Raw genomic sequence first — 17,772 nt, forward strand, 5'->3', positions numbered from 1 at the left:
TTACATGAGTATGATTTCTTAATAGTGTTTATTAATTTACTGTAAAGATTGCTGATAGTTTTTTGGCATATTATCTTCATTAATAATCTTGGGAGAACAGAGAGTGTTACAAAGAAAGAATATATGTAGGTCATGTTAAATCAAGAACTACATGTAACAGTGAAAAAACCCAGATAATTTGAGCAGTACAGAAAAAAGAAAAAATGAGATTAATCTTAATAAGTGGCAACCATTCAGGTGGTGAGAATTCCATGAATCTGAAAGTCAGTTTGTCAGTTATATTCAGTGAAGTTTTTCTAAGCTGGCCTAACAGTGTGAAAGTATGTTATTTTCCAATATTTGATTATGGTGGTGTAGGAGATCATTAAAATTTCTGGCCATTCTGACTTTTCTTTGGATGCCCTGATCCCTTGTCATACCATCCTTTTTTTTCCTTTTTCTTCTGAAATGCAGTGCTGAAACAGTAGCTATTTCTAACTATTGCTTTAATAGTGTGTAACTGTATTGTTTAATGTCATGAGGATCATGATCAGTGCATCAGAGCTCACTCTGCACAAAACTCAAGAGCCTGTAAATCTGCCTGTGCTGAAAATGTTTTGCAGTGTATCCAAGAAGGTGAGAAAATGTTGTGAATGTTGTAACTATCCGTTTTGGGCAACTGCAGCCTCTGGCTCTGCTAAATGATAATGGGGGCTAAAAGCCTGTGTGTGCCATGTTTCAATTGCACAGGGAAGGTTGCACAAGGCACCTGGAAAGAGAGGCTTAGAATGGGAACTGTCAAGAAAATTACCCAGCCATAAGTGCTGGTGTTACTGCTGTAACAGCTTTACAATTTTCTCCATTTCCAGGTTCAGTTGCTGGTGTCCAATCAAGATGTGGATAACTACAAGCAAATCAAGGCTGATCTTGACCAGCTACGTCTGACTGTAGAAAAATCAGAATTGTGGGTTGAGAAGAGCAGCAATTATGAGAGTGGAGAGGTGGGCGACAATCAAACCAAAGGGGGAGAAGAACCAATGGAGGTGGGTTTAAAGCCTTTGCCATCAGAACTGTTTCAGTGTTAATAGGCAGTTTCATGGACAATGGCAAAATCATGGTCTGGATAAGCAAAGTGGCAAAATGAGAATGTGAAGTATTCTGGTTGAGCTTTAGGAACTGACAGAAAAGGAAATAATACCTCTGTTATCAATGTGTTCAATATTCTCTCCTGATGCTTTCAGTAACTGCATTCTTATGTCACAGAGCTGCCTTCCTTTCTGGGTGCAAGCCACAGTGTTCAGCAGCACCCTGGAAATAATCTGGGAATTGTGTGCTGGCAGTTGAGTTGACTTGCTGGAAGAAAAGAGGAGTAGACAGTGTCCTGCAGCTAAGGGAGAGGAGTACAATCAAACCCATGTTTTCAAAAATCACAAGTAATTCCACTCTTCACCACACCAGACTGACCTAAGAAGGTTGAGATTTTGTAGGTGAACTAATGTTTTAGTTTCTTTGTCATACCTCTTTCTCAGGATATACTCTGGTTTGATGTAGAACTTGAATCTAGGACCATGAAGTCCTTTTATTTTTTTTTTAATCTTATTTTTTTTAGATTTAATTGTTTGGATGTTTTAAATTTTGCTTTTCAGTGCAAACTGAAGTCACCATTTAATAATTTAACTCCAGCATGAGCTTTTAAGAAAACACAAAGTGTTGCTGTGATTGAGGTTTGTACCATAAAGGTAGATAAAGAGTAGACAGAGCAGGCTTTTCCACCAATATTTATTCCCACTTTTCCCTTTTCATCAGAGGACGTGGGGAGAGATGAACAGCTGTGATTTCTGACACAGCATTTTCCTTCTCTTTCCTGTTGCCAAGAAGAATGGGTAAGGAAGTCCCCAGGGAAGTAGAAAGCCAAGTAGAGGTTATTCAGCATTGTGAAGGCTACACATTAGGAAAAAACTGGAGCCATGGAGAAGAGAGAGGATGATTGCAAATATCTGTGACACACATGTGGTATTTTAGATGAGAAAGCAGATTTTTGGTGGCTTTGTGCAGGGGCAAATCCAACACTTCAAGGAAGAATCCCAAACTCTTGCAACAGTGTAGGTCCTACTCTTTCTCTGATCTGTCTTAGCTGACATTCTGATACCACATCTTTAGTGGTGTCAAAATTAGGGGAGGAATCTGGAGTTGGTGCTTAAATATGTGGTATTTCCTTCTTTCTTTCCTCAAGTACAGCTCTAGTAGGAAAGAAAATGTTCCTTTATGTATTGAATGAACTGAAAAGGTAATGGGGAAACAGAAAACAGAATTGCGTCAGGATTACCAAGTTTTTTAGCTATAATACATTTTTGAAGTGTAATTTATTCCTATGGGTAGTTTTGGTAGCAAGAAAACTCCAGGAAAAAGGGGGGAAAACATTGTGTTTGAAACAGAGGCATCTCTCAATGGGATATTTTGAGGGTTTTTTTCCCGTGAGGCACCTGTGGGTCTGTATGGATTACCAGTGCTTCAGTAGATGCACAATATTATCTCTGGCAGATCAGAGAGATTATTGTATCAGAGCAGTAATACTTAATCTGCTGGTTAGATCGTCTGCTGGTAATTCTCTGAGAGCTGTGCCAGGTTACAATAGCTCAGAATCTTGTCCACCATTTTTTTCCCTTGCTAAATTTTCCTTTAACAGTGAAGATGTGTTTTTACCTGGCAAAAAAATACCATTAGATAGTCAGTACTCTCTTTGAGGTCTTAAATCAGATGTAGAAGGTGTGATGTTGGGCATAATCTAGACACCTGTATAAAGCAGGTGTCTAGCTTTAAGCAGATAAAAATCCCAAGAGATCCATGCTTCCTTGGAATGGATACTGGATATTCAGAAGAGCTGGATGAACCTTTAAGTCTTTAGGGAATATGCCCCATTTGCCTGTGTTTTAATTTTTCCCAAAGAACATTGAAGTGTGCACAAGGACTTAAATGACATTCCAGAACATTCTTATGTTAATCCCAAGTTTCTGTTGTCACATGAAACCTGTTGAAAGATGTGCATAAGAGTTTAAAAATATAATTTATTTTTTTTTCCTGAGTAACTGTTTTCACCTTACTATCATAACCTGTGGGCCTTTTTTTTTTTTTAGTCATATGACTCCAGAAATGGGATTTGTAGAAAAAAAGGCCTTGTTCTTACAAAAGTATCCAGAGTTCTCCACAGGAAAAATGCCTTGATAAGGGCTGGAGATCAGAGTTGGAAAGAGTACTTGGAGTTAGGTCAGACATAAATGAGACACCAGTAGGGTTAGCAAGAAATGCTACAATTGAGCTCGCATACAAGCCCTGCTTGAGAAGGGGAAATCAGATAAAGCCTGTTCACTTGGTTCTCCCTAGGAAGGGTGTTGTGGGTCTGTGTTAATACCACGGACCATGGAAAGTGTGATTTTCATGGTCTCATCCCTGGAAGACGAGTTTGGTGGTGTTGTGCCAGAACGTGAGGAGGAGAAACAGGCTTAGTGAAAAAATTTTAAGGTGAAGCAGGAATAGAGTGCAGTGGCATTTATGGAGTTCCTCATCTTTTCCATCTGCTGAGAAAGTTCAGCAAGGTTTCAAGTGGTCTAAACTTTCAGGACCTGATCCTTTATTTCCTTTCTCTTCTGTTCTGTGGCACCTTGCTTTGGTTCTGGGGATGTTTGAACACACATCACATATAGGTTGAGGTTGTGAACTGAGAATTCTGTATGTGTCCCTCATTCCTCTGGTAAGGAAATATAGCCTGTGGAGGGCAAAGCTGTGCCATGGGGACACTGACATGTGCCTTGCACTGTTGTCCTGCTGGGATGAGGGAGACTGGTTGGTGGTGGGGAGCTGCTCAGACTGAATGCTGGAATCTGGGGACTCGTAAGAAAGGATCTAAGACTGTTGCAAAGTGTTATCTCAGGAATTTTATGGATAGAGGAAGAGGTCTCTTTCGGATAATATAATTTCCTAAAGGTAGGGTACTCAGGTGAGAACCTTTCTCACTGAGCTCTCTGTGCCTGCCTGTTCCCTGTGGGAAAGTGTGACGGGGAATGTCTGTCATGGGGCATAACAAGGCCAGATATGCAACTGAGTGTCTTTGGTATCCCAGTGGTGTGATTATCTCTTGGTAACTACATCCCTGGCATACACCTGTGGGTTCAATAAACAATTGTTTATTTTGTTAAGAGAAAGGATAGATTCAGCAGTACTGATCAGTACTTCCAGATAAGACATACAGTTCACACAGATTATAAAACTACTTTGATAAAGGAAGAATGCTGATAAAACTAACAGGTAAATTAATCTTGGTTAACCCACAATCCCAGAATGGAGGAGGGTGGTTAATTACAGCAAAAAGCCTAAAACATCTCCCAAAGTATTGATTCAAACAGAGAGACAGCAGCCTGCATACTAACAAACGTAAACAAATAAAATCAGCTCTTGTTACACAGATCAGCATTGAACAGCAGTGCTGACACTCTTATAAACAGCTTCCATGGCCAAGTGGTGCAGCTGTTCTTACCTCACTGGAAATTAGGACCAGATGGGATTTATAGAACTCCTGACCTTCACCATCAGCTAAGAAAGTTCAGAGAGAGGTTTCAGGACATATAAACATTCAGCTTGGCATGCATATGTTTGCTTTAGTGTATTTCTCTTTTCTAAAACAGTAGGAAGTTTGAGGACACAATGAAACACAGAAGTGCACCTGTTTCTTCTTTTTTATTAATGCTGTTACACTGGTTTACATCCTTGTGGTCATACTGTGAGTCAGTCTCAAGATCTGCTAGTTTTTCTTCATGCTTTATGACTTCAGCATCTGAAGTCAAATATTTCAATTTATTTTTGTTTCCTCTTAAGAAAGGCTTACCACAGCTGACGGCAGAAAAACCCCCAACACTGCCAGTATTCTTAGTGGCAGTATTTGTGTACATGTTCTCCCATGTTTTGATTGAGAGATATGCATGGAAAGGTGCGTGGGTGTTGGCAGTTTCTTGCTGACTTGATTCCTCTTATTTATCATACCCAGCTGGGGCTTTCCAGGAGCCAGGGTCCAAAGCATACAGTGTCATGACTTGATGCTGCAGTTTAGCATATGGTTCCAATCTGTTTTCAAATCTTTTTCTGCCTCATCCAGAGATACAGGCAGAAGCAGCATCCCCTCTGTGGGAGGAACATCTCTAATTTCCACATGCTGCTTGTTCCTGTGCTGTTGACAACTCCACCCTGCTTAACTGCAGAGGTTGTCTTAAGCTCTTTCTCCAGACTCTTTAGTGTTCACATACACAGATTTTGTAATCTTTCCAGCTGTATTAAAGATGTTTGGAACATGTGGTCACTACTGAAATACACTTTTGGTCCATCTCCTTGCAGTTTTTTAATTCCTTGGTGTGCCTAATCTGCAATTTAGGGACATACTCTTTCAGAATGATCAGAAGCATGAAGACATAGAGTAATTGCCTCAAATTACATTGGAAATTTGAAACAAAGGAAGGACTTGAATGTAAATCTTGTCACTCACTGGATAAAGAATAAATGAGTCTTTCTTTATTATCTGTGTTATATCAATTCTTATGAGCTGCTGTAATACTCTGTCACTTGCTGCTATTAAATACAGTTAATTCATGTTGAGGAAATTGCAATAAATCTCCACTTGTCATGTGTTCTTTATTACAGGAATCAAACATTTTGAGCCCAATACAGGATGGGACCAAAAAACCTCAGATAGACAGCATTAAAAGCAATAACTACAATATTGTTAAAGAGGTTAGTATATCTGCTAAGAAACTTGCTTGACATATCTGTTTGATTAGTAGATTTAGTAATTATTTTGAAAGAAAGTGTCTTTGTTTGTTTTTGTGTGACATGACTTGTTTCTTTTCTTGCTTGCATGCTTATTTATTTGTTTGGTTTGTTTCTTTGTTTCATTTTTTTTAATTTGTAGATTTTGATTCGACTCAGCAAACTTTGTGTTCAGAATAAAAAATGTCGGAATCAACAGCAGCGTTTACTGAAAAATATGGGTGCCCACTTGGTAGTCTTGGACCTTCTGCAGATCCCCTATGAAAAGGTTATTTTCCTAATTTTAGTGGTAGAAAACATGAACTCAAAGAAGGGAGAGGCCTTGGTAGGCCCAAGAATCAATGGAAATATTTTTTAATTGTCAGCTGCAGTGCAAACATGAAATGATAATGTCATTCTCTACCTTAAGAATAGTGAGTTTGGGTTCAGTTTAAATATAACTGCTTGCACGGTTTCATTTAAAATTTAGTATTTACTGCCTTGGGTACCTGGATGTCACAGTACTGTCATTCCTGGACCCATTTTTAAAGTAGGCAAACCTTGGGACCAAAAGCTTTCACAGATCAAATCTGAAATAACTTCTTTGAATGGTGGATGTCTCTAACCTAGTTCCACTAGCCATTTTTTCACAAGATAAATTTGTTTGGTACTGATTTGGTGGAATGGAGCATACAAATGAATGAACTGAACTGAACAATGAACAACTGAACAAATGAACAACTGAACAAATGAAATGAAATGAACTAGATAGGCTTTGAAAGAGCACATCTTTCTAGATCTTCTAGGAATCACTAAGAGGAGGTAAAACCTCTTGTGGTCTATATTTTCCTGTGTGTTTTATTACAGACAGTTGGGTTCAGCAGTCATCAGGAAAATAGTGCTTGTCCATACAGGTGGTTCATCAAATCATACTTAGGATACTACATGAGAGGAATATAAAATGGGGATGAAACTAGAGATATATTTGTGTGGGAGTATGTGTATGAACACATGCACACATACATCTGTTTCTGTATGTAGCTATAGAAAAGCCAAACCTTTGCCAAAGCTTAAAACAAATGCAGGGAGACATTTTTGGTTTGTTTTGATTTTTTTTAAAATCAAGCATCTTAGCACTTTTTTAAACTAGGAAATTATAACCATACATGAAGAAATCTTACTTTGATTTTATGCTTGTACCTGTGATTGACCCTATGGTCAAGTTGATTCAGAATAGGGTACAGCTGCTAATAGACTGAAGGAAACTACATCAGTTATTTTTGCGAGATGGAGAATTCCTGCCCTATAAAGGCTCAGGAGAATTGTTTTATTCCTGGCTGAATTGATGTTGTGTGGTTTTAACAAGTGTGTTTAGGTATAACCAGCTGATTTTGTTTGTCCTTTCTTCCTGCAGAGTGATGAAAAGATGAATGAAGTTATGAATCTAGCCCACACTTTTCTTCAGAATTTCTGTCGAGGAAATCCTCAGAATCAAGTTCTCCTCCACAAAAATCTCAACTTGTTCTTAACTCCAGGGGTAAGTATTTAATTTGAAATAGGATATGATAATTGGAATTAAATTTGGGGTTGCTGAAACATCCCAGTGCTAAATAAATAATTTCACTAAACTATGCATCCCCTCCCCTCTTTCATTTCCCTTAGTGTTGCTTTTTATGTCATTGGCTTTAATGTTGCAATTTTAAAAGTGGAAAACAAAAAACAAGAAACCTTTGGGGTTTACTGGAAGGATCTATGAATATGTGTCACATCATTGTATTGAACTTGACTCTGATTCTTTTCATCCTGACTCATTCACTGATGGACTGTAAAGTCAAGGTAGGAAATACTGTGACTGCTGTCGTAAACCTTGTGTGACAACAGACTCAGACCCATACATTTTTGTTGATGATGCTCCCATTTGATTCAACTAACCACTAAAGTCTGACCTTCTGTTGAATCATTGTCTTTACAATACTTTATCACAATCCCTTTGTATATATTTGTGTGTGTATTCATAGACATATTCAAATAGAACACTCAGTTTTGCTCAGTGAGCAAAACATGCTTTCATTAGAAGGAGTTGTGAGTATGAGGATTGCAGACCCTGGCCTGTGTTCATTAGGAACCACTTGTACCATTATTTTATTTATGCTCTTTTGTGACATTAGTGAACATCTCTGAGCTGACCACAGTGGGACCAGAGCCCGAATTCCATCACATCCAATACTGACACTTAACTCAGGTGCCAAGCGTGGAGCCAGCTTGCACTTGTATTTCTGTTGTTTGAAGCTGATTTCCTGATCATCCACCCCAGTTACTGTGCTTTTGTGCACATTGTGGAGCAAACTTGATGTGGATTCCTATCAGATGACACTAAACAGACATGTGTACTTTAGGAGCATATCTGACCCTCAGGAGCCTTTAGTCCAAGGGACCAACCTAGAGCAAAAGCCCCACGAATGCACAAAGCCTGGGTGCTGTATCCTCAGCAGAATCCCTTCTTGCTCCAGATCTGTTCCTCTTGTTCCATGCTGCTCATGGACACACAGCCCTAGTTTCCCTCTGGAGTTAATGTGGAAAGAGACATACCCTTTTAGACAGACCATCAGGCTGCATATGCAGGGATGTGCCTGGTGGAAATGCCTCCTCTGTGAGCCCCAGAGAGAGCCAGAGCAGCACACCATCTCGTTTGGTGGCCTCATTGCAAAGTTTGATGGTGAGTGGGGCCAGTGTGGTCTCAGGTGTCTCGGATTCCAAAGCCCCTGCAAAGCCTCCAGCAGTGTAGTGTATATGTGTGTTCACCTTCCACATGGACACAGGTGTGGTTTTTATGTCCACTTTAGGACTGTTTGTACTCATAAGGAAGTATGGAGGAATCCCCTCAAAACTGGAACCTGGACCCTGAGATCATTGAAAAGGATTTCTTCAATTTCCCTTTACCAGTGAGCCTTCCTCTAGTCGAGAATCCCGTGCCTCTCTCAATCTCAAAGCAGATCTGCTGTGCTCATGAGGCTGTTTTTGATCTGTTCAGCTCCTGGAAGCTGAGACCATGAGGCACATCTTCATGAATAATTACCTCCTGTGCAACGAGATCAGCGAGAGGGTGGTGCAGCACTTTGTGCACTGCATCGAGACCCATGGCCGGCACGTGGAGTACCTGCGATTCTTGCAGACCATTGTGAAAGCAGATGGCAAATACGTGAAAAAGTGCCAGGACATGGTAATGACAGAGGTAAGCAAAGGCTTCACATGTTAATCACTTGAGTATTTTGAGGCTGTTTTTCCTGCTCTTGATACCAATGAGATATAATGGCATCCTCACTTTAGAATTTTAAGCGGCATCACAAATAATGAATATTTTAGCAGACGTTTTGGGGAGTTTGATCTAATTTTGTAAGGCCATCTGTATAACTACTAGAAAGAAAACATGAGTGTTAGCATGGTGATACAGAGATGTCTATTTGTAGATGATTTAGCATGGAAATCTCAGAGTTACATAAACCTTCATTTTCCTGTAATGTAATTTAGGATTGCTTTTATCCAGTTTGCCATTCAGGAGGTTCTTACCTCTATGGGTTTGTCTAAATAGTGTTGAATACCTTTTTATTGGCATGTAACAATTTTAAATCATAATTTCTGCCTTTTTTTGTTTGTTTTTTTTATTTTTATTTCAGAACATTTCCATGAGGGTCAGTAGAACTGCTCTAGCTTTAACTAGATGGATTCAGAGTCTGACCCAGTAAATTCAGCCGAGTGGTTTGTGAAAAAATCTTTATGCCAATAAATTTCCTAAGAAAAGACTTAATTGACTTTCTCTGCATTTAGGATTTGATATATTGTGAGCATGATAAATGAAGTCTTCATCCTCGCAGACACTTGTGCATTTAACTGTAATTATGTTAACAGTTCCTTGAGATTAGTAAGTGGGTAAAGTTGAATATGGTGAAAAGTCATGGTAGGATCAGAGTCCAAGGAACATTTTTACTTGCTTTACAAAGTGCTTTTTTTTATTTTTTTTTTTTTTGGTTTGGTTTGGTGTTTTTAAGAGATGTCTTCACAAAGAAATCAGAGATGAGCTTTATTTTTTTGTGGTTTGAACAAAACAAGTTCCATGGTGAAATTTTATTTCACAGCAACAAGAGGAAAAACTTCTAATTAAGAAAATAAAGCTCCTGCCTACATGGATAACCTTTAATGAAATTCACCTCAACCTTTTCAATTTGACTAAAGTATTTTAACATGCAATTTCAATTACAAGTATTTGATTTACATAATTCAAACATTTCTTGTGCCTTTGTGTTTTTAGATTTTTCTGCTTCCACCAAAGGCCCTTCTAGAGGATTTTTTTAATCATCAAACAAAATTTTCAGATTTTTTTCAGTTTCAATATATTTTGCTATTGACCTATTGGAGCACAAAGATAAACTGTCATATTACATTTTCAAGCTGACTCCATGATGAAAGTAGAAATGAACTTGGATATGGCATTCACATCATAAGTCCTGCAGGAATTTCCTGGGGGGAGGGAGCAACCTTGTTTTGATGAAATAGGGTAAGATAATGATCTGTTTTTCAAAAAGTAGGAATTGACAGGTAAGTAATTATGATTTCTTAGAAAAGGATGCTAATTGCAAAACTTGAATGGCAATCCACTCTAAAGGAAACAAATGGTTGGAACTTGCCATAGAGTTTGGACGGTTTATCTGTAGACTACTGAGATGTACTTTGTGACTTTTAAACAAGTGCTGTAGCTTTTCCTGTACCTCCAGATGGGGCACATAAACAATTTACCACAAGACAAGATAGCATATGACTGTACAGCTTGCCTCGGCTCCTCCTGCATTTTCTTTCCCCCACAGGAAGTATATTGTAGCTTGTTCCTGTTTACTGGGTGGGAGGGATAATCCTCATATTTATATATTCTAGAAAGTGCATGCAGATGAAGAAGCACCACGGCAAGAGAACACTCTCATAAAATCCATTGGACATCCCCAATTTGGTTGATTCCCTTGTTCTCATCTCCTTGGTCTCCATGTCTGAAATTATGTTTACCAACCTGAGAGGTTCCTTAGGGTGCTTTTTCTCATTGCAAGCAGGCTTTGAGGTTCCTGGGAGAACCCTGCCTGTCAGTGCAAACATTATTACAGAAGGGAAAGCAGAATTTACTTTCAATGTGGCAGCAGAGTTTTTTATTACCTGTAGTATTCTGGAGTAGTATTTTGCAGAGTATCAACAGCTGCTCCAACATTGGACAGCCTTTATTATATTACCATAGAATTCTAAACTTGCTGAAAATATACTTCAGTGGCAGAAAATGCTGCTGGGTTGTTTTGTTCTAAGCTCTCATCCCTTTAAATTTTATTTTTTTTCTGTACTGTGGGTTGTCCAGAAAATGTCTGAAAAGTCCTGGGTATAGAAATAGTGTAGAAACCCAAAGATAAATGAGAAATAGGAATTGCAGGAAAGACTGAATTCACAATTCACTTCAGCCAAATGTCAAAGTAAAATTAAGCAAGAAAAAGGGAAAGCACAAACAGAAAAGCTGTGAATTCAAAATCTGAAGTGTTGAAACCCTGGAAAGTGTAATGAAATGTTTTCTTGACTTTTCATTCTGGGAGACTAATTTTAATTCCTGTTCTTGCTGCTTCCCCATTTCTCAGCAGCTTCAGCAACCTTTATGACTACCCTTAAATTGAATAAGCTAGGATTTCATGTCACATATGGACTGGAATAGGTCAAGTGCCTAATTCACAAAATAAGTGTGACTTTTGAGCTGCCAGGGTGTGTTCTGTACTAGGAGGGGTTTGTGGGAGCTTATTTTACTCACATTGTGAATAGATTGTGCTCCAAAGGACAGTGATGGAGAGAGGATTCCAAACAGGGTTAGAGCAAAGCTCTTCAGTGAGATGTGCTGAGATGGGGCTGCCGCCATCCAGCACTGCTCTGGATCCTCTTGAGATGAGCAGAGCACTTGTAGTGGAATCAAACATTTATCACATATACCAGTTTTCTGTTAAATGAAAGAGCTGACATGACACTGACAAAGTCATGACCCACCTGCCAAATTTGCAGAGGGTTGGAAGAATCTCCTTTTGTTTCCAATACTTGGCATGGGCGAAGAAAAGCTGGGTTCAGTTCTGGGTGAGCCACAGGCTTTTTGTGTGAGGCAGCATGGAAGATTTAATCCCACTGCACCTCAAGTGCCTATCTGTGAAACAGGGATAATAATGCATGCTGGCCTCCCAGCAGGAGGTGAGGATAATTAATGAACTTCACACAAACTTTGAGATGCTAGGAATAATAAGGATGGCATGCTGTCTTAGGTAAAGACAGAGCTACACAGAAATGAAACCTCCAATTCACCTTGCATCAGTGTGAGTTATTCCAGTTTTGCACTTATGTTGATAAGAGCAGAAGTTTGCCTTGGATATTGTTTTGACATGTTCATTTGGCAAACTGCATCAGACTAGATTTTGTTTAGTTGTTTCGGTTTTAGCCAGAGAATCTTCGCATACTTAGAGATAAAATATGAAATTAAGAAAATCATAGAACCATTTAGGTTGGAAAAGACCTTCAAAATCATTGAGTCTAAAAAGATTTCAGCTCAGGGCACTCAGAACCTCATGATCTCTTTTTCAGCTGATAAATGGCGGTGAAGACGTGTTGATATTCTACAACGACAGAGCATCCTTCCCGGTGCTACTGCAGATGATGTGCTCAGAGCGCGACCGAGCTGACGAGAGCGGGCCCTTGGCGTATCACATCACTCTGGTGGAACTGCTGGCTGCCTGCACAGAGGGCAAGAACGTGTACACAGAGATCAAGTGCAATTCACTGCTGCCCCTGGATGATATCGTGAGGGTAGTGACCCATGATGACTGCATTCCTGAGGTAGGAGGAAGCAGACTTAGCATTTTTAGAAACACAGCCAATATTTTGTTGTTTATAAGGTAGTGACAAGCTGAATATTTGCACAGGAAATGGGCCGGAAATGGGTGGTGCTTCTTAAGGTGAATAAGTGAGAAAGGATAGACAGTATTTATATCACAGAAAATTCCTTGTCCTTAATGCTTTGTTTGTCAGCTTTTCAGACACCTTGTTTTGTTTTGGGTTTGTCCAGCCACTGTCAGAGTTTAATGTTTTCATAAGTTCTATCTGAAGCTGTGAAGACCCAGCTGAGTGTTGGGTTAAGCCAATGTTTTGCTACTGCCTGAATTTCTTGGAAATGATGGATAAAATTCTGTCCATGCTGAAGTCAGTGGAAATTTGGGTTAAGTCTCATTTTATTAAACTCAGTTGCAGTCCTGAAAATGTTTTTATTCACTGCATATGAAGGCACAATTCTGCAAATGTCATGCTAAAGTAGGACTGTGATATTACCTGGTGGAAAAATGGGTCTCAAAACAACAGAACTGGGGCCTGCAAGAGTTAAAACTCTCTCTGTGCCATGAAAATTGTCCTTGTGATCAAATGATCCTATTACTAAAAGGAAATATGTTTGCTTTGCCCAAAAGTTCCCCTTAACATTAATTTCAACAGATGGTAATTAGAAAAAAAATCCCAAACAGAAGAAACCTTAAGGTCTGATCTTAGTTTTCTCTTCACTGCATTAAACATACACAACTAACTCATCTTCCTTGACTGTGACAAGAAATTTTCAGTGCATTACATGTGTTTATATGTAATCTATACATTTTGGGCACTGGATAACCATTTTTATGCTGTGCACGTGCAGACTTGTCATGCCAGAGAGGAGTGCAACTGCAGACCTCTTCCTATGCCTTGTGCTGCCACTGCTGCAGTCCCAGTGTGCCACAACCTTTCTCTGCCATTTAGATCCCAAGTACAAGTGCTGCATTAGGATTGTGGAAATACAGGGACTTCAGTCCCAGCTCTGCAAAAGACTTTTTATTTTATATTTGGCAAGCCTGTCACAAGGCTTCAACCTACCGCAGTCAACTGGCAAGTGCAGGGGTATCCTACATCTTGACAGCTTCTGGCTTTGGAGCCAGGCCTTGCTGATCTTAATATCAGTTAAATACCAGAATCATTACTGGTTTGTTTTGTGGAGGTTTTGTCGTTAGAGTAAGGATGTTTGCAAAACCTTTTCATTTTTCCTCCTGTGGTCTTTCAGTAAGCGCATTAAGGCATGTGTTGCCCTGCTTCTCCCTAAATCTTCAGAACCAAACATATGCATTATTATGGTTATGAATGTTTGTTAGTACTGGAAGGTTCATCTTTATTGTTCAGTATTTTTGCAGATAGAAAACATTATGTTAATTGTTTTTACTGTTCCATTTCATAGTGGTTGTGTGTTCTCTCTGTTTCTGCAGGTGAAAATTGCCTATGTTAATTTTGTTAACCACTGTTATGTGGACACTGAAGTGGAAATGAAAGAAATCTATGCCAGTAACCATATCTGGAAACTTTTTGAGAACTTTCTTGTTGATATGGCAAGGGTAAGCTTTACCAGGTGTTAAATATTACAGACTGGTCGGTCATGGGTGACAGCTGAACTGGCAGTAATGTTTTTTTATGAACTTCTTTTATTTTGTTATCTATTCTTATTCTAAGTTGACAATAGGATAAGTGTGGTTGGTTGGTTTGTTTATTTAACAAACAGTCATTTCTATGATCTTTATCATCTTTTAACCTGCTAATTACTAGCAGCCTTCTCTTTCTAAAAGGGCATCTTGGAACCACTGCCTTTCTCTTTTCTTACAGAGAAATAAATCAGGTGTGTGTACATGGTTGAAAGCCTATGTACATCTTTTGGGAACGTGTGTTGCATGTCATTATGGTGGTGACAAAAACCCCCACATCTGTAATCTCTTCCTTTATTCTTTTGTTATAGTGAGATCAGGGATCAAGATCTTCTCTGTCTCGTGTTCCTTCTTTAGTCTTTATTTTTGTCTTGTATTCTCCTGTCACTGCATTCTCATTGCTGATGTGAAAGGCAGGTGTAAAGCTGTGGTCCCTCAGAATACTAATTCAAATATAAATTACAGCTGCAAGGTGACAGGGCACAGTCAGTACCATAGGCAGTACCAGTACTGCCATTCCTAAATCCTCAGTGAGCCTCATGGTGTCAGTACTTGTTGAATTAAATTTTAAGTTACAAGATGAATTAAGCTTCCTTTCCCAGGGATTTTGAAGGCAGAAAACAAGAGCAATCTTATGACTTCCACAGCGATTAAATACAATAGTAGAGCCTTGAGGGGAAGCTAGTGTGATGTAATGATTATAGCCTGCACTACACATCTTTTTCTAGGACTTTAATGCTTCTTGTAATTATAAATAATTACAATATTAATGACAAACAATGGTGTTGCTCTTTCTGCTCAAGAAGTAGAACCATGGGGTTTTGGGATTTTCCAGTCCATAGTCCATTACATTTTATAGTACTTAAGTTCTCACTTTTTGCATTCTTCATTTCACGGAAATGAAGAAAGAAAGGTAAAGAATCTCAGTTTGGTCCTGCAGCAGACATTGATCCCAAAGTAATAGTGTGCCACAAAATAATTGCTGTGAAACCTACTGGGAGAAAATATTATGAATTTTGTCTAAAAGAAGAAGGAATAAAAAGACTTGTGCTGTACAATAGGCACTGGGATCTGTTCATTTCTCTGTGAAACAGAAACCTTAAACATGGCTGGATTTTTTCCTCTGTGGCTTTTTTTTTTCTGTGTTTTTTTGGTTTGGTTTTTTTTTTAACCTTTTTATTTTTCCCTGGGAGCAGGTTAAGGCAGGGATGTTTGTGCTCTCTTTTTTTGGTGGTAGCCATTTTCAGCAGTAATTAGTCCTGTACAAACTCTGTTTTCTTGCTGTTTTGTCCCTGTGGTTGTGTTCCACAGTGAAAGCTCTCCTGGACAAAACAACCTGGGTTGAAAGCTAAGATGAGAAACATCCTTGGAGGAGCATTCTGACTTTTAACCTTACTGGTTTTACCTCAAGAAGTATTTCCTTCTATTTAATTCCCTTTCTGGGTTGCTCTTTCCTGACGTTCCTGACCCTGACCTTCCATACAGACTATCCCTCCTCCCTAGCCCTTGAACATGGCCAATTTTCTGTGCCCCTGGGCTAGAAGCAGACAAGTAGAAAGAGGGCCCTGTTCAGGTTTCCTCTCATGAGCCTGGAGACAAACTGCACTGGGCTAAATGCTGGGGGCTTGTCCTGATGCTGGTGGCCAGTGAGCTTGTTTTCACACACCCTTCTCCTAGGAGAAATTATACCCCAGGTCTTCAGAGGTGAAGAGGGAAAATGCTGTGTTTTGTATGCAGGTGCTTTTGGCAAAATGCAGGTTTATTCTGCTCTCCTGCAAGCGTGTCAGAAGTGCTCTGGCCTGTCCTGCTCTCCAGCCATGGATAGTTGTATTTTCCAGGTTATGGAGTGTATTTGTTCAGATTTGGTGCTCTGGGGCCCTGACAGAGCCCATGTGTTATAAATACATCAGTGTTCTGTAGCTATCAGGACAGCTAGAATGCTGTCAGCCTCATGAAAGATGTTACAATAGCTTTCAAAGCATTTAGAAAAAGAGTCCTTTGATCCTCTGTGTTCCAGTGAGCTAAAAGGGATGCTTTTGCATGGGGGATGGGGAAATGCTCTTCTTTTAGCTGCTACAAATGCCTGTCAGTGGGTGAGTTTGTGAGCTTTGAGCCTGTTATCGGAGAGCACCAAGGTGAAAGACGGAGAGTGTTATCCCCAGGTTGGATTCCTCCTGTTTTAGATATATATTAAAAAAATAAAAAAAAAAGTAACTGTTTTTTTTTTTTATCTGTTTCTGGATTGAGGAAGGAAATATTTAGTCCCCAGTTGTCATTTTCCTTTCAATGTGATACATTGCAAATGAAGGCATGAGGCGGATCTGTGTATAAACTGGGTGTGCCAAAAGCTGTCCTGCTTTCAAAGATACCCTGTTTCTACAGCTTCTGCCAACCTACTTTCTGCTGGGTGTGACTTACAGCCTTGTGCTGAGCAAACTGGGTGCTGCTCAAGGAATGGCTTCCCTTCCCTGTGTGTGGCCCAGCCTGTGTGTAAATCAGCAGCTGTAGTCTGAGCAGGATTAAAGACAAGAGCCAGGGATCTGACAGCTGTAAAGTCATCCTGGCTTTCTCAGCAGAATTTTTGAAGTATTATTCATGTGAGTTTTGGTCCCAAAGCCTCTTAAGGGGTTTTTAAACACTGCTTTCTCAGTCCTCATCTCCATTTCATGCATTTCAGGTTTGTTTTTTTTTTTCCATGGAGGAAGATCTTTCAGTCCCCAAAGGGCAGAGGGATAAGAACTAATGAGAGGATTTCCAAATTCCTTTTTGCTGGGAATTTTTCAGACCAGTGTTGGAGCAGAGTGGTATTCCCACATATGGCTCTGCTTTTCAGGCAGCTGAAGGGGGAAGCTTAAAAGTGTTCTGGAATTTAGTTTTGGTGATTTCTGTATTCACTGTGCTAGCACAGCTCCCTGTTTTCTTATTGGGATTGCAAGTGCTGAGCTCACAGCTACTGATTCCAGCCAAAAGTGGTATGCAGATTAATTAAAAGCAAAAGAACTTCCAGAGATATTTAGTTCCATGATCTCTTTAAAAAAAAAAAAATTAGCAAGTTTTGATTATTAACTGAATCATTTACCTTCGTGAGGACTGGAGGTGGTGATGGTGTCACACTTTTCCCAAAACAGACAGGCTGATGAGCTTGCTGTTTCATTTTAGCCACTGTTGCTTCTCTGACCAAAATCTTTCCTGGGGTGAAAAAAAATGCACTCTGTGGAGGTGTGACTGATTTATCTGACACATTTTAGATAAGCAGACAAGCAAACTCCTCAAGATGCCTCATTTGTCTAGGTCTGAAATCATCTTTGGTTTTTCCTTGTCTTACTACATGACAATGCTTGTGTGCTAGATGCAAGGTGCTTCTGTGTTCCCCTGAGCTCCATCATACCCTGAACACAAGTGCTTTTGGATGTCATGTCAGTAAACTTCCTTAAAACATTCCTGGTGAAATTGCTGTCTT

At 39.5% G+C, this 17,772-nt stretch overlaps 1 protein-coding gene across 6 annotated transcripts in view; it reads left to right on the plus strand.

The window, feature by feature from the left end:
• Nucleotides 1-17,772, plus strand: part of ITPR2 (inositol 1,4,5-trisphosphate receptor type 2) — a 248,590-nt gene that overhangs the window by 103,648 nt on the left and 127,170 nt on the right. For 5 of the 6 annotated variants that reach the window (XM_014260468.2, XM_014260471.2, XM_014260470.2 and 2 more), the window contains 7 exons: nt 849-1,022; nt 5,665-5,754; nt 5,933-6,058; nt 7,184-7,306; nt 8,801-9,001; nt 12,409-12,660; nt 14,103-14,228. In XM_014260468.2, the coding sequence (XP_014115943.2) occupies nt 849-1,022; nt 5,665-5,754; nt 5,933-6,058; nt 7,184-7,306; nt 8,801-9,001; nt 12,409-12,660; nt 14,103-14,228 (1,092 nt within the window). The remainder of the gene's footprint in view (nt 1-848; nt 1,023-5,664; nt 5,755-5,932; nt 6,059-7,183; nt 7,307-8,800; nt 9,002-12,408; nt 12,661-14,102; nt 14,229-17,772) is intronic. The other variant, XM_014260472.2, reaches the window with a different exon arrangement.

Source organism: Pseudopodoces humilis, chromosome 5 (genome assembly GCF_049639895.1).
Source record: "Pseudopodoces humilis isolate 2021_Gansu_Grassland_sample_001 chromosome 5, ASM4963989v1, whole genome shotgun sequence".
NCBI classification, from domain to species: domain Eukaryota; kingdom Metazoa; phylum Chordata; class Aves; order Passeriformes; family Paridae; genus Pseudopodoces; species Pseudopodoces humilis.